Source organism: Moesziomyces antarcticus, assembly GCF_000747765.1.
Source record: "Moesziomyces antarcticus DNA, scaffold: scaffold_v10001, strain JCM 10317, whole genome shotgun sequence".
Taxonomy (NCBI): Eukaryota; Fungi; Basidiomycota; class Ustilaginomycetes; order Ustilaginales; family Ustilaginaceae; genus Moesziomyces; species Moesziomyces antarcticus.
Window position 1 is genome coordinate 193,319 of NW_014639009.1, and position 23,184 is coordinate 216,502.

At 60.6% G+C, this 23,184-nt stretch overlaps 7 protein-coding genes across 7 annotated transcripts; 3 read left to right on the top strand and 4 right to left on the bottom strand.

Annotated features, from left to right (window-relative positions):
- Positions 1–48: 48 nt before the first annotated feature.
- On the top strand, positions 49–1,050 carry PAN0_001c0072 (uncharacterized protein; the record flags this gene model as incomplete). Its single annotated transcript, XM_014803692.1, has 1 exon — positions 49–1,050. One exon carries the CDS (start codon positions 49–51, stop codon positions 1,048–1,050), a length of 1,002 nt encoding a protein of 333 aa, XP_014659178.1.
- Positions 1,051–1,176: 126 nt separating this feature from the next.
- PAN0_001d0073 (CMGC/CDK protein kinase) lies at positions 1,177–2,811 on the bottom strand (the record flags this gene model as incomplete). Its single annotated transcript, XM_014803693.1, has 1 exon — positions 1,177–2,811. One exon carries the CDS (start codon positions 2,809–2,811, stop codon positions 1,177–1,179), a length of 1,635 nt encoding a protein of 544 aa, XP_014659179.1.
- Positions 2,812–3,088: 277 nt separating this feature from the next.
- On the bottom strand, positions 3,089–7,324 carry PAN0_001d0074 (telomerase reverse transcriptase; the record flags this gene model as incomplete). The annotated part of the gene is made up of 1 exon (XM_014803694.1): positions 3,089–7,324. The coding sequence occupies one exon, from the start codon at positions 7,322–7,324 to the stop codon at positions 3,089–3,091; it is 4,236 nt and encodes a 1,411-aa protein (XP_014659180.1).
- A 344-nt stretch (positions 7,325–7,668) lies between these two features.
- On the bottom strand, positions 7,669–10,667 carry PAN0_001d0075 (phosphomevalonate kinase; the record flags this gene model as incomplete). Its single annotated transcript, XM_014803695.1, has 3 exons — positions 7,669–9,606; positions 9,881–10,028; positions 10,219–10,667. The coding sequence occupies 3 exons, from the start codon at positions 10,665–10,667 to the stop codon at positions 7,669–7,671; spliced, it is 2,535 nt and encodes an 844-aa protein (XP_014659181.1).
- Positions 10,668–13,151: 2,484 nt separating this feature from the next.
- Positions 13,152–15,056, top strand: PAN0_001c0076 (uncharacterized protein; the record flags this gene model as incomplete). The annotated part of the gene is made up of 1 exon (XM_014803696.1): positions 13,152–15,056. The coding sequence occupies one exon, from the start codon at positions 13,152–13,154 to the stop codon at positions 15,054–15,056; it is 1,905 nt and encodes a 634-aa protein (XP_014659182.1).
- Positions 15,057–15,441: 385 nt separating this feature from the next.
- Positions 15,442–17,499, top strand: PAN0_001c0077 (SET domain-containing protein; the record flags this gene model as incomplete). The annotated part of the gene is made up of 1 exon (XM_014803697.1): positions 15,442–17,499. The coding sequence occupies one exon, from the start codon at positions 15,442–15,444 to the stop codon at positions 17,497–17,499; it is 2,058 nt and encodes a 685-aa protein (XP_014659183.1).
- A 120-nt stretch (positions 17,500–17,619) lies between these two features.
- PAN0_001d0078 (uncharacterized protein) lies at positions 17,620–22,812 on the bottom strand (the record flags this gene model as incomplete). The annotated part of the gene is made up of 1 exon (XM_014803698.1): positions 17,620–22,812. One exon carries the CDS (start codon positions 22,810–22,812, stop codon positions 17,620–17,622), a length of 5,193 nt encoding a protein of 1,730 aa, XP_014659184.1.
- Positions 22,813–23,184: the final 372 nt, after the last annotated feature.

Sequence of the window (23,184 nt, forward strand, 5' to 3'; positions counted from 1 at the left end):
CTTTCCACATCCGCCATCTCGACTCTCCACCATTTTGGAGGCGCAAACATGGACGGTGAGGAGCACCGCGATGGCGTAGCCGAGCCTCGGACCACGATGGCCACCTCGGGAACGATGACGAGTGACCCGCCTCGAAGCCTGCCATCGCGCCCCGAGGCTGTGGCCGAGGTACCCCACCGGGGCCTGACACTGCAGCGTGGCGGACGAGGACGACCCCGTGGCTCGCGCGGAAATTTCCGCGGTACAATCCACACCGACTTGGCCAGTACACGCCCGTATCTCGATGGCGGCAGCACCGATACTACTGCGGCGGTCATGCTTCCGTTTCAAGGAGCTGGTCGCGGACGTGGGCGAGGTCAAGGGCGCTTTCGTCCCAGTCGCGGTGCTTTCCGCGGTGGACGTGGTCGTGGTAGCCTCACATCGACGTGGTCGCAGCCCCACTTTGCGCCAGAGCAGCCGTCGCTAGCTGCGAGCTTTCTGCACACCCGCAAAGCTTCCGAGCACAGCGATATTACCGATTCGAACGATGCCCCACAGCAGAGTGCGACGGAGACGTTCGAGGCAGAACTCGCGACGGTACAGGTGCCTTTCGGCCCAGAGCACGAGGTCGAGCATGATTTGCCGGTGCCTAGTCAGCCCGACGCGTCCGTCATGGCGTGCGCGGAAAGCATTGCCGATCTGTCTCTGTCGCCACGCGTGCGTCGCAGCTCCATGAGCTCGGAACGACCCAGCGAGCATGGCCCGGGTATGATCGATGCACCGTTCAGTCCAGCTCGACGATGGTCGCACGAACATCGCCACTTTGACGTGCCTCCGTGGACTCCGTTTCCTGGCCCGCCGTACGATGCGCTCGAGCCGGCACCCTTCCTCGCGCTCGGCCCCTCGCGTCTGCCTCCGCCACCTCCGCCTCCGCCATTCACGGTCTGGCTGCCTGTGCCCTACCTCGTCTACTGGGGCCCTGAACCGTTCGGCGCCCATCCGCTGTTCTACGACGTACCCATGGTCAGTCCCACGCCCTTCCACCCCGAGCATAGCTTCTGCAGCCACTGACATGCAGATCCTCGCGGCCCACCCATCTCACGCGCTCAGTTTGCCGAAGATTTCTAGTTGCGTCACGCCAAACGCTCCTACGCATGCGAGTGAGATACAAGTACATTTCGGCTATGATCAAGCCGCCTACACGTCAAACTCGAACTGGAGCGGGTACTTTTCGGCGGCGTCGAGCTTTCGCTTTGCATGGCCTCTGTTGGCGTGCTCGTTGGGCGCGCTCGGCGTGCCATGCGGCACCCTCTCGCCCGCTGCGACGCTGGGGAAGCTGCCGAACGAGTCCGGATGAGCCATCTTGGGCTTTTCCACCGTAAAGAACGGATGCTTGATCGCGTGCTTGGCGCTGATGCGTTGCTTGGGATCGTAATGCAGCAGTTGAAACAAGAGGTCGAGCGCAGCAGGCGTGAGCCGGGTCGGGTGGAACTCGCGTTCGAGGCGTCGCTTGATGCGATCCTCCTCGGACGCAGGTGTGGCGGACGAGGCAGCGATGCGCGCGTGTGCACGCGAGTAGAGCGGAAGTTCCGGCCAGATGGTGGTGTTGGGTGGGCCGAGAACAGAGACAATGCCGCGGAACTGGTCCACTTCGTCCTTGCCCTGGAACAGACCCTGGCCCGACTTGGAGGTCAAGAGGAGCTCGGCAAAGATGCAGCCGATGCTCCACATGTCGATGCTCTCGTCGTAGAGCGGAGGAGGATCCTGTGCACTGACTTGGTCAGGGGTTGGCTGACCGTTGTTCGGTCGATGAGATGCGTGCTTGTGTTCTCGCTCTCGGGACTCGGCGATCTGGTTGAGCAGGAGCAGTTCCGGTGCGCGGTACCACAGTGTAACCACCAGATCCGTCATGCCTCCTTTCAAAGGGTCCTGCTCGCGCTGCTGCGTCGCACTTGTGCTCGACCGCGGCTGCGAAGGCGCGATCCACCCCGCGATCGGATCGGTGTACCTCCTCGCCAGGCCAAAGTCGGCGACCTTGAGGATGCCGCGGTTGTTCATGAGCAGGTTGCTCGTCTTGAGATCGCGGTGCACGATAAAGTCCTCGTGTAGCTGTGCAGTCGCGCTCAGCAGTTGGTGCATCAGCGTCTTGACCTCGGAGGGCGCAAAGCACGTGCGTGCGCGGTGGAACGAGGTGAGCAGCGTCTTGAGATCATGCTCGACAAACTCCATTACGAGGAAGATCTGGTCGAGCGTTTTGCCGATGCACACCTCGTGCAGGCGCACTACATTGGCATTATGGCGGGCCATCGTGAGCGACTGGATCTCGCGCAGTGATGTGATGGGGAAGCCGTCGCTGTCCACTCCGCTCTTGTCGAGCTTCAGCTTCTTGACCGCCACCGTCTGGTGGGGCTTGGCGTCAGAGTCGGATGGATCGCGCGGCCGCGCTCGGAAGACGACACCATATGCACCTTCTTGAATGTGATTCAGGCGCTCGTAGCTGTACACCGACCGCGACGACGTGATCCTCGGATGCGCCGAACGATCTAGCGCCGACCAAGCCCGAGGCGGCTTCGAGTGAGCTGCGCGGGGTGTGACTCTTTCCTCGCCATCTCCCGATACCCCCCCAGGGATAGGAACGCTGACCTCTTTGCGCTTCCCGAGGCTCCTTGCGCTTGGCTCTGTATCCGCCTGCTCTGCGTAAGCCTTGTCCTCCGACTCGATGGCATCCGCATGTGGGTCCGCCGCATCAGGATGCTGTCGAGGGTCTTGCTCTCGAGCTCCTCGGTCGGGCTGCGGCACGCCCGCTGAGGCTCCAGCGCCTGTCTGTGACATAATTGGCGCCACTTACGGCTGCATCGTTCTGGCGCTGTTGGCGACCTCGTGAGCAGGCGGTAGGTCGTGGCAGGAAGGTGTTGATCAAGCCGACTCATGCGAGTTTCAAGTGGAGCAGGATCCCGTTTTCCGGGTGCCGAGATTCGAATGAATCTAACATTGTACTACTTTTGCTCACCCTCATCGTAACCACACTCTGACCGGCCAAGTGAAGGGACCAGCTGCGAGGCTGACGTAGAGGGACACATCAAGAGCGCATAACACGTTGCATTAACTTCTAGATGTGCAAAGATTTCTGCGCTTGTTGCAAAGCTTTCGTCGCGATACTGCTGAGCCTTCGTCTGGAGGCATCGCTACAGGTGCGTCGAACGCACGCCTCGACCAGCTTGACAAGCGCGCGCCTCGTGTCCGAGTCCATGCTCCGATGATACGGGCTGCGCTGTTCTTGTTCCTCCGCTGTCGCCGTTTTGCGTCGACCGCGTCGAGGAAAGATGTCCTGCCGGCGAAGCACGTTGAGAAACGCCGTGTAGCCGAGCCAGTGCACGTATGGACCATGGACCGTACAGCTCACCCGCCACACCGCAGCCCTCTTTCCGCTCCCGCCCACCCGTGCGTGTTTGTCGTCTTTGGCAGTCGAGTTCAACCGTGACGTTGCGCTGGCAGCTCTCGACCCGATATACCTGCTTGTGAAGGTCACCAGCCTGCGGATCGCCTTGAGCAGATACTCGGCCGTGAATGTGATCCCGAACCTGCGCAGCTCAGAGAGATACGCCGAGAACTTGAGCGCAGCAACCGCAAAGCTCGTGTACACGTTTGCATACACTCTGTCGTCGCCGTTGAGCGCGGTGTCGGTAAAGAGGATGTGGCAGCGCGACTTCATCGACTGGATCATCTTTTCCACCAGCGCCACCCCTGGACGTCGGCAGTATTCCACTGTGAGTGTGTCGCGCATATCTGTGGCTGCATACCGTGTCAGGTCGGTCGAGACGCCCAGATCACGCGTGTTTATTGTCAAGCCACACCAGGGGAACTCGTCCCCGTACGTGCGCTGTACCAGGGGCCCGACTTCTGCAGCCATCATCGGGTCGACCAGATCAAAGTTGACCAGCGTCTTGGCGGGGCTGATGAAACAACCGTACTCGGGATGACCCTTGCGCATCACGTTGTAGAACTGTTTGGCCTGCCGCTTGCTGGTCGTGATCAGAAGAAAGTCGTCCGTGTAGCGCATCAACAGACACTTCTTGTCGGACGTACCGCCACTGCGGAGGCTGCGCAAGAAGGGATCTTGCGCCTCCATGCCAGCGTAGAAGAAGCTGCAGAGCAGCGTGGACAGACTCGATCCCTGCGGGATGCCCACGCGCTGTCGGTAGAACTCCTTGCCGATCTTGATGAGATTCTCCGTCACATGCTGCCGCAGCAGCTTGAGGATCAATGAGGTCGACTCGTAGCGATACGACACATTGTCCACAAAAACGACGTCGTGCAGCGACACGGCCAGAGACGACGCCAGGTCGATAAAGTCGATGTGCTCCGAGTCGGGCCTTGCGAGGCGCACAAATTCACGTTTGGTCCCCGACGGTCGTGGGTGAGCTGCGCGCGAAGGCACAGCTCCAGCTGCTCCAGCATTATTCGCGCCTGAAGCATGGGCGGCGGCGGAGCGGGACTCGTGCACGGCGGAGGGCATGATCCTGGCAAAGCGGTGGATGCGGTAGCCTTCTGTCTGCTCGTCCTCGCCCTTGCGCAGGATCTGCTCGATGATTTCTAGCAGCTTGGCCTGGTCGATCGAGTCGAACGCACAGCGAACGTCGAGCTTGACAAAGTATAGCTTCTTCTCTGCCGTTTCTGGGCGCTTCTTGCTGGTAGAACGTCCCTTTGTAGACCGCGTGTCTGGCAAGAGGCTCTGCTTGAACGTCTTGAGCTGGGTGTAGATCTCGTTGGGTCCAAAGACCGAGCTCGTGAGCATATCCACGTCCGTCTGCTCTGTCTCGTGCCCGATGGTGTGATCTTGAGATGTGGACGCCGCCAACATGCGACTCTTTTCGTAGGTCAGCACGTGAAAGACGGATTGCAGGATGTAGTTGATCGACTGGCCCAGCATGAGCGACTCCTTGCGCTGTTTCGCAGTGGGAACCGCCGTCGCCCTGGCTCGCTTCGACTTGGACTTTCCCTCTTCCTGTTCGATCCTCTTAGCACTGTGAACCTGTTTTGTGCTCCTCCGTCGCAAGTTCACGATCGGCCGAACGCCAGTCTCCTTCGGTAGCAGTCGCACGTGCGAGTAGCCCAGCTTGCGGGACGACATCATAGCGAGTGCCTCTGCACGTGTCAATGGCTCGAAAATGGTCTCTTTCAGCTGGCCCAGCACGGGCCGTGAGAGGACGTGCCAGTCGTCTTGCCTGAAGTACAGCACTCGGTTGCGGTACGCCGCGGTCTCGGTGACATAGAAGGTGGTTCGTAGCAGCGGAATGAGCAGTCCATCGAAGAGCCAGTACAGCACTTCAAGAATCACCTTCTTGCGAGCCTCGGCGTCGTGGCGCGACAGGCGGCGCTTGCGCGATGCCTGAAGAGGAAGAGCCCAATCTACGTCTGCAAAGCGGAATGACTGCGCGATCTGGTGCAGATTGAACGACTCGAAGCGGCGCAGTCGCACAAAGTCACCGATCGTGTCGAGGATCAGGTTCTGGTTGTGGCGCGACCCAAACAGGTCGCGCGGGAGCAGCGACTTGACGACCAACTTGGCAAAGTGCGCCACCTGCCCAGTGGTGGGCACTGCATAGTTGTGATACCGCGGCTTGCGTGGCGCAGGTGCCGGCATCTCGATGTTCAACTTAGAAGTCATACTTGCAATGTTTCCCTTGGATGGAGTATTGGCGTGGGCGCTGTCCGTCAGCACGCCGCTTGAACTAGAAGCTGGAGGGGGTCGCTCGGTGGCCACATCGCGAGCGGCGGAGTGATGCGTTCCGGCCTGTAGCGTCTCGATCTCTGCAAGGTCCTCGACGATCTGCTTGCGCTCCTGAGCCGTCAGCCTGCCCTTGGGAACTCGCGAGGGACAGCAGCGGTCCAAGAGCGCGCGGTAGTTGAGTTTGTCGTGCCGCACAAGTATCTTTGCCAGGATAGGGAGCGCGCTTCGGATCGCCTTGGGAGTGCGCTTGGCGCCAAGCATCTTGATCTCGGCCTCTCGGACCGTGTAGTCTCTGAAAGGCTGCGTAGTCGTATCAAAGTCGCGAGCACCAGTGAAGACATTGTGCAGACCGAATTGGCGCGGAAACACGTACTTGGCCAGGTGGCGAGTCCTTCTCGCCTTGAACATGGATTCGGCATCTTTGAAGCCTCGCTTTAGCTCGTTGGCGGTGTCGGGAGATGGGCGGCTTTTCCGCAACACGGCGGTCTTGGTTGGCTTAGTACGCTGACCTGTGCTAGAAGCCTGAGAGGAGTTTGGGAGCGCCTTGTCGAGCTCTTTGGCGCAGCCGGAACGGGGCAGAACGTGCACGCTCGGTAGACCGATCTCGACGCGACCAGCCTTGTTGCGAGAAGAGCGGGCGTAGAACATGCGGCTTCGCACCAACACAATCTCGGAGGGCTTCCTCGCCAGGGCTCGTGCATTGGCGGCCGAGGTGGCGAGGTCGGTATCAGATGCCATCGACCTCGTACTGAGGCGTGATGTGGTCCTCTCGAAGCCCCTCGCCCGCTTGCCTAGCTTCAAGCTTCGTGCTGCATCGGGGACCGCTGCTTCCGCGGCACCATCCGTCTGACCTTCGACAATTGGCTGCAGGGTCTTGTCCTGCTTCTGCGCCAGTAGCTCGATGCGGTCTTGGCCAAGTCCCGGCACTGCATTCCCACGGCTGTGAGCTTGCTCATCCAAGGTCGTTTTGGGGATGGCAGGCTCGCTCAGAGCTGGTCCCGTGAGCTGGACAAAGCACGTGCCATCTGCTCCGTGACGCATCAGCGGCACAAAGATGCTGGTATGGACTAGTAGCCAGATGAACCTCTCGGAGCCGATCTTGTGGAAGAGGTAGTGCCACTCCTTCTCCAGGACGAGGTTTGTGACCATCGAGTTGGGGAACAGGTTGATCAACCCGGGTCGGCCGGTCGACGTGATGCGAAACGACTCTAGACGGTCATCGGGGCGCCGGTAGCCCTTCAGCAGGATATTGCTCGAGGCTGTCTGTCGACCATGGATTGCTGTTGCGCCCCTGGAGGACGTCAGGGAGAGGATTTGTAACTGGGCTTCCTGGACAGCCTCGTAGATAGTGTGGTAAGAGGTCGCGCTGCTCGAGATCATGGCGTCCCAAGATCGACTCTGAGACGCATCGGAGGCATGTTGGTCGAGACCAACGACAGTTCCGTAGAGACAGGCCCACCGCTCTTCCGAGAGATTAGGTGTCGATCTCGAAGAGGATGTGGAGGCGTCGATGCCGAAGCGATCGTGCACCAAGGTGAGCAGAGGCACGACCTTGGCAAAGTGTCGCTGGAGCACCGAGCATCGCACGCCAGCTTGTTTATCGCGCATGCTCATCGTTGATGCATGCTCGATGCAAGCGGTTCTATTGTGAGCTTGCGAGAGCAGACAGCGCCATGACACGCGAAGCAAGAAGAAAGATGAGAAGCTGAGTTTGGTTTTGCAAGCGCAGGGTCCAACAGCGCTCCAACCAACACTTCGCGCTGAGTTGCGCTCCGAATTTTACCCTGCTGGGCCCCTGATCAATCCACTATACACGACGCGCGCTCGCTCGCGCCTACGGCCACTTCGCTCAGGCACACGCTCGATCGCTACCTTAACCTTTGACGTAGTGCATCGCATTCTAGGGATGGGTATCTTCGATCCGATGCTAGTCTAAAAGCACATGGTTCGCTCCAACATCAGACTGAGGTGTCGATCGCGTTTTTGAGACCCTTGACCTCGTCCACCTTTTCCAGACGAAGGCCAAAGTCGTGTCCTGCATGCTCGGACGCCTTGAGCGTCTTCAAAAGCACTGCGAAGGGACCAGCAACCTCTTCGTCTAGACCGCCATCCTCACCCTCGTCCGGTGCGCTCTTGGCTCCATCCGCTCGAGACAGCAGTGGTCCGAGGGTAAGCTTGGATTCGTCCTGCTCGTTGACGCTGTGGATCTGGTGCCAGATCTGAGCCAGGCTGCGCGGGCTATCGGTGCTCTCGAGATGGATGATGTAGAAGGCGTCGAAGCCTCCGGCGCCTGGGATGCTGCCGCCTACGACACCGGGGATCTCGTCGCTGATCTTCTTGATCAGGGCGCCGATCTCTGGCGGCTCGATGGGCACGCCCGCACGGTTGCCGAGTTCGCGCATGCCTGCTCGGATTGAGCGCAGGCTGTTGCGCACATCCACCAGCGCTTGCAGTACCGTGCGCGGGGTCACGCTCAGGTCAACGTTCGATGCATCAGCCTCGTCGCCGTGGCTCTCGTCGGCTGTTTCGGGGAGCTGCTTGAGCGTCGCATCCCACTCGGTCGAAAGCTGCTTGGCGGCCGCGTTGATCTGCTTCTCGTACATCGAGGCATCGGAAGCGTGCAGGATACGAAGCCTGAGCAGGCTATCGGCAAGATTCTGATTGGAGGCGGCAATGACGTTGTAGAGCTGATTGGCCCATTCAGGCTTCTCCTTGCGCCAAGCCAGCACCTTAGAAACGAGACTGGGCGTGTTGGAGCCCGCGTCAACGTCGGCTAAGAGGAGGTCAAGACTGGGCGGTAATTGCAAGGAGGCAGGCCTTGCGACTTGATCTTGACCCGATGCGACGAGGCCCTCGGTCGCAGTAGAGTGAGCGCTGGTGTCCTCGGGAGCGCCGCTGGAGGACAGCGGCGATGCTTTCCAAAGCGGGTTGTAGGGATCCAAGACGGGCAGCAATTGTGTCCTTGCTGACAGCCGACCATCTCGCTGTTCTGTCGACTCTTCTCCCTCAGCAAAGACTTTCTCGCCCTCATCGAGGCAGGCCTGAAGGACCTTTGGTTCGAAACGTCGATAGAGTTGACTGCCCCAGATGGCAGCACTAACGTCGAAGCCCGAGCCAACCTTGCCTTGTGCTGCACAGTGGGCAAGTTGAGCAAGGTTGTGGATGAGAGCCAGGTCTTCGGTCTCGAGAGAGCCCGAGTCTGTGGGAATGACCGCTTGAAGATGCAGCAGGAAACAAGCGACGAGCGAGGTGGTCATAGCGGCGCTCGAGCCGAGGCCGGTCTTGTGCACGTCGCCGATGCGGCACTTTTGTGGCGAAAAGGCAGGAAGCTGCTGGAGCTGATCGACCGTAGGAGCCGTTCCTGGCGCTAGGTTGAGAGTCTCTCGTTGCGAGTAGAAGTCGTTGTCCGCAGCGACGGTGATGTGGATCCCTTCGGACCGGGTGCGTTGGAGGAGCGACAGGAGCTCCTCGTCCCCCTTGACCTCTGCGGCGAGTCGGAGAGTGTATACAAGGGCAAGCGAGACGAATGGGTTGCGACCGGCTTTGGCGCGCGACTCCTCCGTCTGCTCGAGTACCCAGTGTCCCTTTGGCTGGTCCTGTGCCGAGGCGGTGGACGGAACGAATGAAGCCCTGTACACCCATTCGGCATCCAGGAACTGCGGAGAGTGGACAGTGACGGTGCAGCTCTGCTGCTTGGCTGCATCCGAAGAGCTCTTGGAGGTTTGCGAACGCGCATGGCAGTAGAAGCGGGAGGAAGTGGAGATGACCGAACCAGGATAGGCGGGGTCGAGGACGAGGTATCCACCGGCGACGAGAACCTTGCCCGGCGCGGAGACGGTAGTTTCGCGGACGTTGTGTGAGCTCATCCTGTGTGGTCGGGCAGTCAGCTGGGTATGCTGTAGAAGTAGATGTAAGAGCGCTGTGAAAGATGGCAGGCTCAAGTTAAGGGTCGTGAAGGCCAAGGCCGCCCTTGGACGGGTTGCAGCATGCCACCACTCCAGGGCGAGAAGAAGCGCATGCGAGTCGCAAAAGTAACACTCAATTGAGCTGGTCACGTGGCTGGCAGTCAGCATGTTTGAACGTGGCTCTAACAACGATAGCAGTTTCCTCGCCCCTAAATTTATGCACTCCCCGGCAGCCCCTGTCGCAACGGCAAGCACCACAGCTGACCTCGCCGACTTGATCGATAGGGCTCGCCGAAGCCGGAGCACCAAGCACCCAGAAGTGGACTCGTCGATGCGAGGGAAGCATGACGTTGGCGCCGCAAGCGAGGTGTGAGCGTGCAAAAGGCCCAAGCTGCCACGTCTTTTGTTTGTGCCTGTCTCCGTGTCCAAGCCGAGAGCATCGATTGCGAAGACACGGCTCGAGCTTAGAGACGAGCGATTGGAAAGGGACAGAGTTCGAGGCGAGGGTGGAGCAGCGCATGGAATCGGCTGCTTGGCATGGGGAGTCCCTTCGAATTTTCTCCCACCACCCTTTGTGGCGATCCTGTTGCCTGGCTCAGTCACGGGAAATGCAGGCGGCCCATGCCGCGTGACGATCCCAGCTCACGCGACCGGCTCGAGAGCGCAGGTAAAGTTCGCACTCCGGCCTCGTTGGCCAAGTAGGGGGTCGCGGAACACCATCCGTTTGCGAGCTCGTCGGGAGTCCAAATTGACTCGAAGATGACGAGCTCGAGCAGTGTAAGTGTGACTCCGCCCGGCGAATCCGAGGAGGCCATCGCCAGGCCACTCAGCAGGGATCCGGTGTGGAGAAGAGGGGCGCCGTCTTGTTGCGCCGCCTGCATGCAAAAGAAAAACAAATTAAGGTGAGACGCGGCGTGAGCATGCGAACATGACGTATCGCCGTACGCGAGGATTGCCCCGCTTCCCGTGCAGTGAGTGAAGTTCGAGTTGATGGTGCCGATCCCATTCGCAGCCATGGATCGCTGTGGGAGCATGAATTGCACTCTGGACATGTGCGAGATGGGCGGGCGTCATTGAAATCGGTGGGAGAAGCGAGCACCCAGAAAGGCCGCGACCTCAAGGCAGAGTCCCGACGCTGAAGAAGGAGCAGTGAGATAGCAAGATGTGCGCAAGGCATTGGCACAAGCTACGGGCCAACGGCAGCGGGGCCTCGATGCAACCCGAATGCAACTACTGCAAAGGCAGAGGTCAGAAGCTGCGTTCGGGATCACATGCAGAGCAGCAGGCAGGCTCATTCGGCGGCCTGTCGATCTGGCGTGCCAACAATGAATCTGCCGATGCGAACTGTCACGAGATCGCCGTGCAACAGGCCAAAGGAGAGGCGAAGAGAAGCTAACAGCCTCGAACGAATTTCCAATAATCGAAAGTCAAGGGCCAGATCCGATTTGGCCGGGCGGCGCAGCCGAGGCGGATGCGGTCTAGGCATGGACGCGGTTGCAGGAAGCCGGAAGAGCGCCTCACCGATGTCGGGAGCCGCAATGGCCATAGCCGAGCACTGCTCATCCGCATCCCTGCTCCATTTCACGCGACGCACCTGTCCAAGTCGGCCTGCTCTCTCTACTTCCCGCTGGCTGCCTTGTTGCTCCCTTGGCGGATGCTCATCCGCTCGCATTCGATGCTGCTTCCAACACCGCCTCGTTCGGGCTGTCAGTGGTTCTGACCAGGAAGAGCGGAGCGCCCTATGAACAATTGAGTCCAGCTCTTGTGCCGGTGAAATGAAGCTGCAGAGGCTGGCTGGACGTAGCCGATTTTTTATTCCTTTTTTTCTCGGTCTGGCTCTGTCAATTGCCAACAACGCAGGCCGGTGGTAACCTCGATCCTTGCGGGTCTCAAAGCTCGGCGTCCATCTGGGGCCCCCTTTCTCCTGGCCACGGCAGCTTGGCATGTCCGAGCCTTATTCCGATTCAGTCCGACATGATCGTTAGCCTTTTCCCCGCACTTGCAGTTCTGATGAAGCCTCGAAGAAAGATGCTGATGTGCACGCCGTCTCTTCTTCGGATGTCATCCCGAGCAGGCGTGCTTGGCCAACTGACTGCCAGATGTGCGAGACTGCCCGCTTTTTTTTTTTCAAAATAAAACCTCCGAGACGCGCTTCTTCTGCGGCTGCGCGCAATCGAGCAGAGCGTCCAGGAGCATGCCGATGGTCGCTTGCTGCCGCTTTGATCCCAGTCGTCGAGTGGAAGGCTGTCTCACCTGGCCAATTGAGTGCCGCCTGACCAGTCGAGTGTGGCTTCAGCTTCCAAGGCCGAGCGAGAACAATAAACCCTCGCTGAGCCGTGCACACGATGCTCGCAAGGGCACTCTTGCAATCTGGGTCCTGGACATGCTCGCGGCCCAAGCCTTAACCCTTGTGCCCCGCGCACCCGCCCTGACCCCACAATCAGAATGTGACACGGTGCGATCGGTATCATCGCTCCGCACCAGTAGAATCGCCCTCGGTGCCAGCTTGCGGCCAAGGCAATGTGAGCGTCAGATTGCCATCCTAGATTGCCTGTGCCATGACTGGCAGGTCGAGATTGTCGTGGGTTGGCGAGAGAGTGTGTGCCTGCTCGCTACAGGAACTTGGCGGGACTTATTTTTGGTTTTTTGGTTTTTGAGGCAGCCATCCAGGCTGGGGTCGGTGCTGGAATTGGATTAGTGGCTCCGCTGACTGGGCTGAGTGTGAGGAGGCGGGTGTGGCAGCATCCGGCGACACGCGACCGGCTGGCCCGAGAGCACCACAACCGCACTGCACTGCACCCGGCGCAACGCAACGCAAAGCAGCCATCACAAACTGCATCCAGAAAATTGTGCCTCTGCCGCCGCATGCTTGACTCGCCGTAGCCCAGCCGCCGCCGCCTGCAGCACTAGCAGAACCGGTCGCTGGCTTTCGGCGCTTGGGCAGTGCCCAACTCTTTCCTGGCCCTCGTCCCGCAGCCCTGTTCCAACCACCCGGGCCCCCTCGCTGTCGCACTCTCTTCGCGCGTGGGTCGCCGCCTCCCTCCCGTTTCCCCACCACCATACCCTCCGAGCGCAACGCAAGGCTCATCTTGCTACACGCATCGCCTGCACATCACGTATACCATCGCGCTCGTGATTGGTCAATAGTCGCGCAGCTGTCGTGCAGACACTCGCACAGACACCACATCACCGTTGCTGCAGCTGCTTCCGTCTGGCAGGCGTCTATCGGTTCGCAAACGGGTCTCTGCGTCCACAGAACGTCCGGCACGCCCTGGATCAGCTCACATCGCATCTGCCACCACGTCGCCTCGCATTCGAAGCCACGAACCAGCACGAGTCCATGTCTGGTCATCAGCTCGCATCACAGACATTTGCGACTTGAGCCCTGCGCTTCTGACTTTCTCTTCGCCGTCAACAAAAGCTTTGTCTTGCCGTCCAGTCCGACGGCGTAGCATCATCTTTCGCCCTTCAGCTCGTCCTGGCCGAGCTGCTCCCCCGCACACAAAAGGATCTGCCCACACTCGGCCGCGCAAAGCATGAGCGTCGCGGTTCAACTTCCTCCTCAAATCGACCTTCACGACATGACTACTCCATCTTCGCTACACCAGCCTCCTTTGAACGCCACCGCCTCGCCTTCTGCTGAAGCAATGCAGCACCAAAACGATGCCACCGACAAAGGCTCCGACCTTCCGCCTATGCCCGTCCCCTACGAGGACTTCCACTTCTCCCTCGACCTTCCGGCTGAGCTGGATCTCCACGACCTCCAGTTCATCAGCTCGGCCGACCGCAAAGGCGGGCCTTCCAACCCCATGACTCCAGGCCTCACATCGCACTTCTTGGCTTCCACTCCCCAGACTCTGGGCTTCGGACAAGACGACATCCACATGGCCAGCAGGTCCAATAGCCGCAGAGGCAGCCTTTCCAAGGGTAGCAGACCCGCCTCTCCGCGCGTCGGCTCCTCTCGCTTCTCCGAGTCCGCTCTCCGACCTCCTCCACCCCCCGACTTTGAACCCTCGGGCGCGAATCTGTTCGATCTGGACGCTTTCCCTAGCGGCACCATGTCGCCTTTCGGCATCGGCACGCCAGGCGCGAGCGACAAACACTCTCAGGGTGCTCAGCTATTCGATGCCAAAGAGAAGAACATGCTCGTCAACTTCTTAGAAGGCTTCGAATGGGATTTCGATCCCAGCCTGCCCGAGGGATTGCCCAGTTTTTCTGCCGCCGCAGCGGAGAGGTCAGCAGCGGCCGCCGAGGCAATGGGTTTCCCGGCTGACTTTGGCTCGGCCGCCGCCAGTCGCGATCCAATGCTACATGAAGGCGCTGCCATGTCAGCAGCAGCGCGCCGCCTCCAAGCCCGTACCAAGCTTGCCTCGGGAGCGACGGCATCGTCCGGCTCGGGCTCTGGATCCGCCACCGCATCATCGTCTCAGAGCCCGCACGACACCTCCTCCTCGGCCACATCTCCACACGGCTCGGCGCGCAACCATGCCCATCAGCGCAGCCTCAGCACCGGCAAGTCGCGGCCTTACCACCACGAAGCCGATCTGGTCAACACTGCATTCGGCGGTGGTCTCTCTGAATGGTCTTCACAGCAACACACCGCACCACAACAGTATGCACAGCACAGCGCACACGACCTTTCCGCAGTCGGGTCCAAGCGCAACGCCGGCCACTTTGGCACGGGTGAAGCGGATGAGCAGACTCAGGCCGCGCTCGCACTTGGCTCCTTGACCAGGATGCACGCCGACATGTTCAACATGAGCGCAGGGCTCGACATGGTGGCGCAATCGCGCGCTCTAGCCGCCGCATCGCAGCCACAACAACCGCCCTCCGTCACCGCACCCACGCCGTCCAAGCACAACACAGGTGGCAAGAAGCTCAAGACGGAGCATGACGACGGCGAAGACACTTCAATGCAGGCAGATCGCGATGCTGGCAGCAAGAGAGAGCTGCTGACCGAATCCGAAAAACGACAGAATCACATCCTCTCCGAACAAAGACGGCGCAACTACATCCGAGAGGGCTTCAAAGACCTCGTGGTCCTGCTCGACGACGGACGCAACTTTGGCGCACGTGCACTCGGCCTCTCGTCCGGTTTTGGCACGGGAGTGGAGGACGAGGGTCTGGACGACCGATCCGACGTTGACGACGTTGTCGACGTGCTCGCCGTCGGCCGCAAGAAGCCGCCAAAGAAGGCGAAAAAGGCGGGTCCCGACGGCGTGCGCCAGCGCGGCAAGGGCAGAGGAAGAGGCGGCAGTGCCGGAGGCGGCGCTGGCTCCAAGAGTGCGGTGCTCTTCCAGGCTGTCGACCTCATCCGCTGGCTCGATGGCAAAAGCAAGGAGCTCACCAAGCAGTGCGAAGAGCTCGAGCAGATCGCCGGCATCCCCGACCCCGAAAGCATCGTTGCCGCCAACCGCCCTGCCACTGCAAAGACGGCTTAGCGCCTGTGCCTCTCGCTTCATCTGCATCTTCGTTTTCACACCTCGGCTCGTTCACGAGCCTCCAATATCGGCGAGACCGCGAGACTGCCTTCGCCCTCGCATCTTTCTTTTTTCCCTGTATCAACATCTTCAGTAGCATCTCACGGACATGGACTCGCGCAATCTTGCTAATATCATTTCACTGTGCTTAAAGAACTCGTGGCGTTACCCTCGCTTGATATTGAGCGAGAGCGAGAGGCGAAGGGGTGTCGCGTGATAGGAGGTTGACATACTCCGGGTCCCGAGATTTGGTCGAAAATTTGGGCGGTGCATGGAACCCAAAGCTTCTCGATCGGTAACGTCCATATCGACATTCTAACGCAGAGCGCAGCAGTGGGGCAGCAAGATGGTTGAGACGCACCTGCCCGCGCTCGCTGCGGACCAGGAAGCACACGTCCAGTCTCTGCTCCAGTACCCTTCATCCACGCCGCACCTCAACCGATTTGGGCTCTCGATTCGCGACCCCGGTGGGGGACGCGGGCGGGGGGTATATGCGACTGCGCCTCTCGCCGCAGACACGCTCATCGAAGTGAGCCCTGTGCTGCTGTTCCCGCCAGCCGAGTATGCCGAGTACGGAAGCAAGACGCAGCTGGACGGTTATACGTTTGTGTGGAAACGCACAGGCGGCAGGGCGGTGATGGCGCTGGCTCTCGGGCTGGGGTCGCTCTTCAACCACCACCCGACCGCGCCCAACGTCAAATATGTGTTGGACCATGCGACGCATTCGATCAGCTATACTACGACGAGGGCGGTAGCGGAGGGCGAGGAGCTCACCATCTCGTACGGCGCGGGAAGGATGTGGTGGGAACCCCCACCGTCGCAGGAGGTGACAGAGAGGGAGGAGCAGGAAAAGAGACAGGCTCAGGACCCAGACCACGCAGCTATGGAGATGGGCCGCATCGGTCTCAGCGACGACGAAGACGAACAGGAATCCTCGAGTGTGGACAAGGCGAAGAGAGTGGAGAATGGCATCGAGGTTCGAAGTGCGCCTGGTCCAAGTCGGCCTGCCACGGGGCCTGCGGTGTACCGCATTACCGCGGGCGTGGACCCCGTCACTGTGCCGCTCGCCACACGCGATGCGTGGATCATCGACATCCCGCCCACCTCGGCCTCTTTCGCGGTCAAGTTCCTGCAGAAGCATCCTGCCGAGCTGCAGAATCGCGACGACGGCCTGCACTCGACGCGCCACCTGCGCTCCTTCCGCACCTCGACCAGCGTCGATCCCAACGGCCGCAAAGTCGCACGCACGCACTTCCTCCTCTGCCTGCGCACCGCCTTTCCGGACCGCTCCCGACTGGTCTCCTGGCTGCGCACGGAGGGCGGAAGTGTGTTCGGAGAGAGCCCCGAACCGTACATCGGCCAGGTTCCGGTGATTGCTGCGCCGACAAAGGAGAGGTTGACGGAATGGCAGGCCGTGTGGCCGTGCATTGTCAGGACGAATGCCAAGGAGCTCGTGCCGGACAATGGCGGCAATCCGGTGCTGCTGGTGGACAGGAAGGGCGACGAGAAGATGTGGCACGACTCACAGAGGGTGCGGTGGGCGTGGAACAGGTTCAAGCGATGTGTTGCTCTTGCAAGGCATGCGCTGCAACGGGCCGACGATCAGTCGACCGTAGTCAAGGTCAAGGCGATCGGATCGGCCGTGCACGTTACGCATCCTTTTGATGCCGCGCGGCATTTCCAGTCTGCAAACGGGGCTATGACGTGGGAAGAGCGCGAGGGCTGTGACTGGTCGCAGCTGACCGGGCCTGGAGCTCCGATCATCGGTCGACTCCCGCCTTGCGAAGCCACAACAACGTGGGATCCGCACAAGGAACGCATCATCTCTACTCTCGGTATGACTGAAGCGCAATGGTCTGCCTTCAACACGACACCTTCCGCCTCTGTAGCCGTCTACACGTCGCCCTCGCCTGGCATAGGAACGATCGAAGTCGACGCGTTGGATATGCGCGTTGCCCTGCGCAATCCACTCAAGCATGCTGTCATCTCGGCGGTATCGCGCGTCTCGACGCTGCGCGGTATTGATCGCTCGAATTCGTCGCTCGCGGTTGCCAACGGTGCCGACTACCTGCTCACCGGTCTGGCGCTGTTTACGATCTACGAGCCGTGCATCTACTGCTGCATGGCGCTCGTCCACTCGCGCGTGAGCGAGGTCTACTTCCTCCTCCCCTCCCCCGGCCGTGGCGGCTGCTGCGGCGCAAACCTCCCCCAAGCCTCCCAATGCGACAGGGCAAACGACGGAGGAATCTACGCCATCCAGGAACAAAAAGGCCTCAATCACGCATTCACCGTTTGGCGCTGGATGCACCCTTCCCTCGCCCTCCCTCACCAACCAAACGAAGAACCCGCCGATGCACTCGACGACCTGGCAACAGAACTACACATCGGCCTGCTAGACCCATAGACCAGCCCACCACGCTCACAATCAAACACAGCCATGCTGTCAGAACAAGGGACGAGAAGAGTTGCAAATCAAGCCAAAGTATGAACGACGCGACATGAGAATCAACAAGCACAGAGGCGCTTACTCGCGATTGGACTCGCGTCCCGCCGGCAGCTTGATCTCGCGATTGCCCAGCTGCACCGTGGCGCCTGCATCGAACTGCGCGCGCTCGAAGTCGGGGTCGACCGCAGGTCCTTCTGCCCCGGCCACATCTGCAAAACTGGCGTCGGCGCCGTGATCCGGCTGCTCCGATTCTGTCGAAGCCTTATCGCCGATGTTAGAGACTACCGGCGGCGTCACCTTCGCTTTCGCCGACTCGTCCATCTGCGACAGTCCCAGCGCGGTGGTGTTCGGTTCAGCCTTCGGTCTGGCTGGCACGGGCGGCGGCGCCGTCTTCTCTGCGGCCGACGCAGACGCTTCCGAGGCAGAGCCAGAAGAACGCCTAGCACCGCTCGTCAACACTGGGCTACCAAAGGCGGGCATCTTGAAAAGCGAGCTAGCTCGGAAGGCGCTCGGCGACGTCTCGGCATCGCTGGTCGGCTCAGGTGGAGGCGGAGCGCTAAAGCTTTGCGGACCCGCCTTCTGCATCGAGGGAATACCGGGTACTGCCATCATCGTCGCCCGACCGGGCTGCTGTTTGATCCCCGATCCAAGAATAGGCGACGATACCTCTGGTGATGCTGCTGACCAAGGCTGATCGGCACTCTCATCCGATTTCGCCCCGGTCAGAGTCGCAGACGCGCTCGCATCACCGGCACATACATCTTTGGCAGTGTTTGGACCATCCGAGGAGGGCTTTGCGGTGTCTCCAGACGACAACGGATGCGCATCGGGCGTAGTCGATGAAGAGCGAGATGCTTCCCGCTTGAGCGATGACGAGCTTGACTCTCGATGAATGGCTGTGCGGGCTGGCGACGCTGGTGCATCGACCGGCTTTGCACCGGGCGATTCCAGAAGCGGACGCTCGGGCGAGTCCGGCTTGGCAATATGGATTTGCGGCTGCACCGATGACTGCCTATCGGAGCTCTCCGACGTGGAGAGCTCATCGGTCTGGCCCTCGCTCGGGTGACGAGCCGCTGAGACACTGGCAGCTGGAGGGCCGGTGATGGCAACAACCTCGGTCGTGGTAGACGGCGCCGGCGGGATGAAGGACACCACGCCGCTGCTTTGTCCTGTCGACGAGACGCTGCTGCTTGGTTTCCTTTGAGGCAAGGCAGGCGGAGTAAACGTGTTGGGCAGGTCGTTGCTCGTCGTGCGTTCGAGGGCCTTGCGCTTCGACTCGGGACTTCCTTCCTCGGCCCGATCGTTACGGAAAGCGGCGGGAATCGGGGGCGTCAACGTGGGTACTTCTGCATCCCATTGGGCTGTCCAAGCAGAGTCATCACCAGTCGAGGTGTTTGTCCGCGAAGTCGAGCGCGATGAGGACTGGGTCGAAGCGAGGTTCGACGACGACGCCGAAGACGCTCTGGCCTCACCCGAGGCGCTGTCAAAGCCGTGCACCTTTTTGGCTGCCCTCAATTCGCGGTACGGCTGCCGCGAACTCGAATTGGAATGCATGCTCGCGTTGTCATCATCCGTGTCCGTGGCGCTGGAACGTGGCCTGGAGGCAAAGGAGGCCGCTGTCGAGCTGCCTCGGCTGCGGACATTCTCTGGGCTAGCCTTGTCGAAGCCAAGACCGAAGCTGGTCGGATCCGGCGGACTACTTGCGAGCCAGGCCGACTTTCCGGGCACCAGCGACAAGCGGCTCGACTGAGAGCGAGACATGCCGTCGTATTCGGACTGGTCGCGCAGTTCTTCGCCTGCCACAGACATTCGTTTCGCATCAGCGCGCTTCGAGTTCCAGTTTGCCCATCCCCTTTTGATCGCATCCTTTGCATCGCGCGCAGCCGCCTGCCTCGATTCCTTGTCGGCCATGCTCGCCTTGGCGCGGTTCCACGAGGTCAGGAGCATGGCTGATGTGGAGCCCGCGAGGGCGCCCGACTCTTCACCCGCACTGCGGTCGGTGTCATTCAAGCCATACCGACCGCGCTGCACGCTCGAGAGCAGCGATGCGGCGTCTTGACGAGGTGTAGCAAGCTCATCCTTGGCGCTGCTTGTTGGTCGACGTGGCGGTGGAGGGGGAGCCTTGGCCGCCTCGATTGCGTGCACGACATCGGATGCGTCGGAAGCGCGGGCCTTGCCGTCAGGCCCAGAAAGGTCGTTGTTCACGTCCCTCGATGGCTGCGAGCTGACGGCATCGGATCTGAAGCTTCGCAGCGACGACCGCGTGCTATGGCTTAGGCTGGAAGGGCTCTCCACCACATCTTGATCTTCGTCCGCATCGCGTGTGGACGGCGTGTGGAGAGTCGCCATCGTCGCTGGGGACGGCTCGCTAGCAGCTGCGTCAGATGTCGCTAGCTTTGGCTCGGATGCGCTCGAAATGATGAGAGACGGTGCGCCGGAACGACGATCCGGTTCAGCAGGCTTTTGCGCCTCCTCAAGTTCGCGCGAAGCTGTGCGGGCCACAGTGAATGAGCCTGGTGCATCCTCTGAGTCCGATGTCAGCGCCGGAGGATTGGTGAAGCCTCGCACATCGCTCGCACTTTTTTCGGCAGAGTTGGGGCGCACCGAGTCCGAAGCAGCTCGCACAGAGCCTGCGTCAGGTGCTGACATCGCTGACAGGGTCGAGTCTTTCCTACCGGACACGTTGGCCGAATTGGACCGTTGCGACGGACGCTCTATGCTGGCGTTTCCGAGCGCTAGGCTGCTCTGCTCTCGACCCGACCTGCCACCGAGAGCGGCAGCACTCAGACCAAGCGTGGAAAGCCCAGAGGACGACGAAACGCTGGACATGGACGATTTTGACCCACTGCCGAACCACGTCCTACGCTTGCTGCTTTGTGAATCCTGTCTTGGCGGAGAACCAGCGATGGTATTCGAGCTGCCACCTCCAGCGGCTAGGTCGCGCGAAAGGAGGTCACTCAGCCCTGCAGCGGCTGGAGAAGATGTGCGAGCGGTTTGAAGCAGAGCCTCTTTGCGTGCCAGCGCAGTCGCTTCGCCGACAGCCTTGCGGTTGCGAAGGTCGGCACTCGTTGATACGCCAGCACTGATAGAACTTGCCTCTGCGTCTTCGTCGAAGCCGTTCCGAGACGGGATCGCGCTTTGGCGATCGGGCGTGTCAGGTGTAGCTGTGCCAGAGACGGGAGCGCTGACTGTGCCCACTTTATTGGCTGCAGGCAGATCGGAGGACTTGGTGCTGGTCGGTACACTCTTGGAGTCGCGTTCCGCTTGCGAAGCTGTCTTTGCGGCGTTGGCAGCGGCAGAGGACGGATCCGAAACAGCGACATCGCCGCCGAGCGCATCCGCCTTCTTTGCGGCGTCTGCGAAAATGCCGCCTCGGAAAGGCAAAGAGCGGGTGTCGAAAAAGGAGATGTCGTCCATGTTGGGCACGACGATCGACTCGTTGAGAAGCTCCTTGAGCCTGCCCTCGATGAGACGAGTGACCATGCCCCACTGGACCTTTCTTTCGCTGACGACCGGCTCGATGTCGATCTCCATCTTGGGCATGGTTGTGAAGCCGAACCAGAGACGGTTGCTTGGTGGACGCTTGACATGAAGCAACAGGTTGCCCTCGAGTGATCTGAGCACGACGGCCAGGACGATGGGGATGGTGTAAGGCTTGAAGCGAGATCCCAAGGAGAGTGTGAGAGTGGTGGAAATGGTAATGCGCACTTCACCGACGTAGTGTACTGCAATCTCCATGCTGGCTTCGCCCTCCGAGGTGAGGGCCTTGAGCATAGGACGGCTAAAGCCAGGAGCACGCCTTCCGACGTCGACCTCAACCACCTTGATGTCGCCGAGAAAGCCAGGCGTCTTGACGCGATTGATCTTCTTCATCATCTTGGAAATGATGTAATTCTCGAGCCAGGCTGTTCGGTAGACCGAGAAGAAGATGCGGCCGACGAGGGCATTGAGCCATCGCAGCGGAAGGGGATCCGGCAGGCTGTCGAGCGAGACGAGAAGGGAGGCCATGTCGTGCTGAGAGAAAGTGGAGCCGATGGGGCCATCGACCTTGCTGAAGACGTTCGGAATGACGTCGCTGCTTGCGTCGTCGGGGAGTTTGGCAGACATGCTGGAGTCTGGCTGGAGCGAGGCTTGGAGCAGAGCATGGTACCAGTCCTCCATGAAATAGTTGTTCTTGCAGAAGATATACCATTGCGGCCTTCGTCGACCCAGATGCGAGGCGCGAGCTGCTTTGCGATCGCCAGGCGAAGCGCTGCGCCCGTGAGCGGAGCCGACGACGCGGATGGCATTCCTCTTCATGAAGAGCTCGCCATCGCGAACGCCGGCTCGTTTCGCCTTGCGCCACGCTTGCTTTGCATCAAAGGCAGCCGGAGCGGAGGAATCATCGCCGTCGAGCTGTTGTTCATCTGCATGCAAGCCGGTCAATTGCTCGACGTCAAAGTCCGCGAGGGTGTCACCGAGACCGGCTACAAAGATGCTGACGCGCTTTGCGCGAAGATCGATGGCGGCGTGACATTCTGTGTTGGGATTTGCAACGTCGTCAGAGGAGTAGAGGTAGAGGATGGGAGACTTGAGGATGCAGTAGAAATTTTCACGTCCAGCGGTGCCGGTGGGTGTGGAGCCAGGAGCGGGGGAGGCATTGGCGGAGCGGGCAGCGTTGGCCTCTGCCGCGGGCTTCTTGTTGGCAGTCCTGCCGATGCGGTAATCGAGGATGCCTCTGTACATTTGGGACATGTAGCCCGACCCCGCCGCAGTGGCATTGGACTTGACTGCATCCGCTGTGTCGGTGCCTTCGATGGGCGCATGCTCGTCATCGGACTGAACGCGGCTGGCGTCGGACTCGGCGTCTACGAGTTTAGCCGGGATGGTGGCGGGAGCGCTCGAGGCCGAGTTCGCGGGGGCATTGTCTTTGTCAGATTCAAACGTGGAGCGAATGACGAGCCAGCCGGCCAAGTGGGGCTGAGGAGCAGTGGAGGCATTGGCTGGACCGGGACCGATGCGCTTCGCAGTGGGAGGAGCGGTAGCATCGCCTTGGGGGTGGTCCTTGCCCTTGGATTTCTCGATCTCTGCGTGGATGGCTGCGTTTTGAGCGGCGAGGTCGAGCGCTGCGAGCTTCTTCTCATGGCTGAGATCGACGTCGGCGTCGATGGCTAGCGGAGCATCGCGGCGTGCGGAGGGCGCGTTCCAGTAGAAGTGGATGAGCAGGGCAAGCGCGCAGATGGGCAGGAAGGTGACCCCTCCCAGGAGGTAGTAGAAAGCCTCTCGCAGCATGGTGAGGACGCGCGCTGGGTAACGTCGAGAGCCGGGTGGGGCGCCAAGTCACGACGACGACTGCGGTGTCTACCGACGCGCCATGACTACGTTGCCAGGGTCAGGAAGAGAAGAAAACTACGTTTGATGCCGTCGATCGGCTCACCCGACGATGTGTCGGCGAAGGAGACGAAGGGGTTGTGGCGGTTGCGATGTGTTGGTGACGAGGACGTGGTGACAGCTGAGGAGCTGCCTTTTGCGTCTTGAAGGAAGAGCCACGTCAGGCCAAGCGTTGCTGCGTCGGAGGGGAGCCGTGCGAATTGTGTGACTGTAGAGCGCAGCGTGGAGGCTGAGCTGGAGCTGAGGCGTCTGTGCGCGGCCAGCCAAGACCAA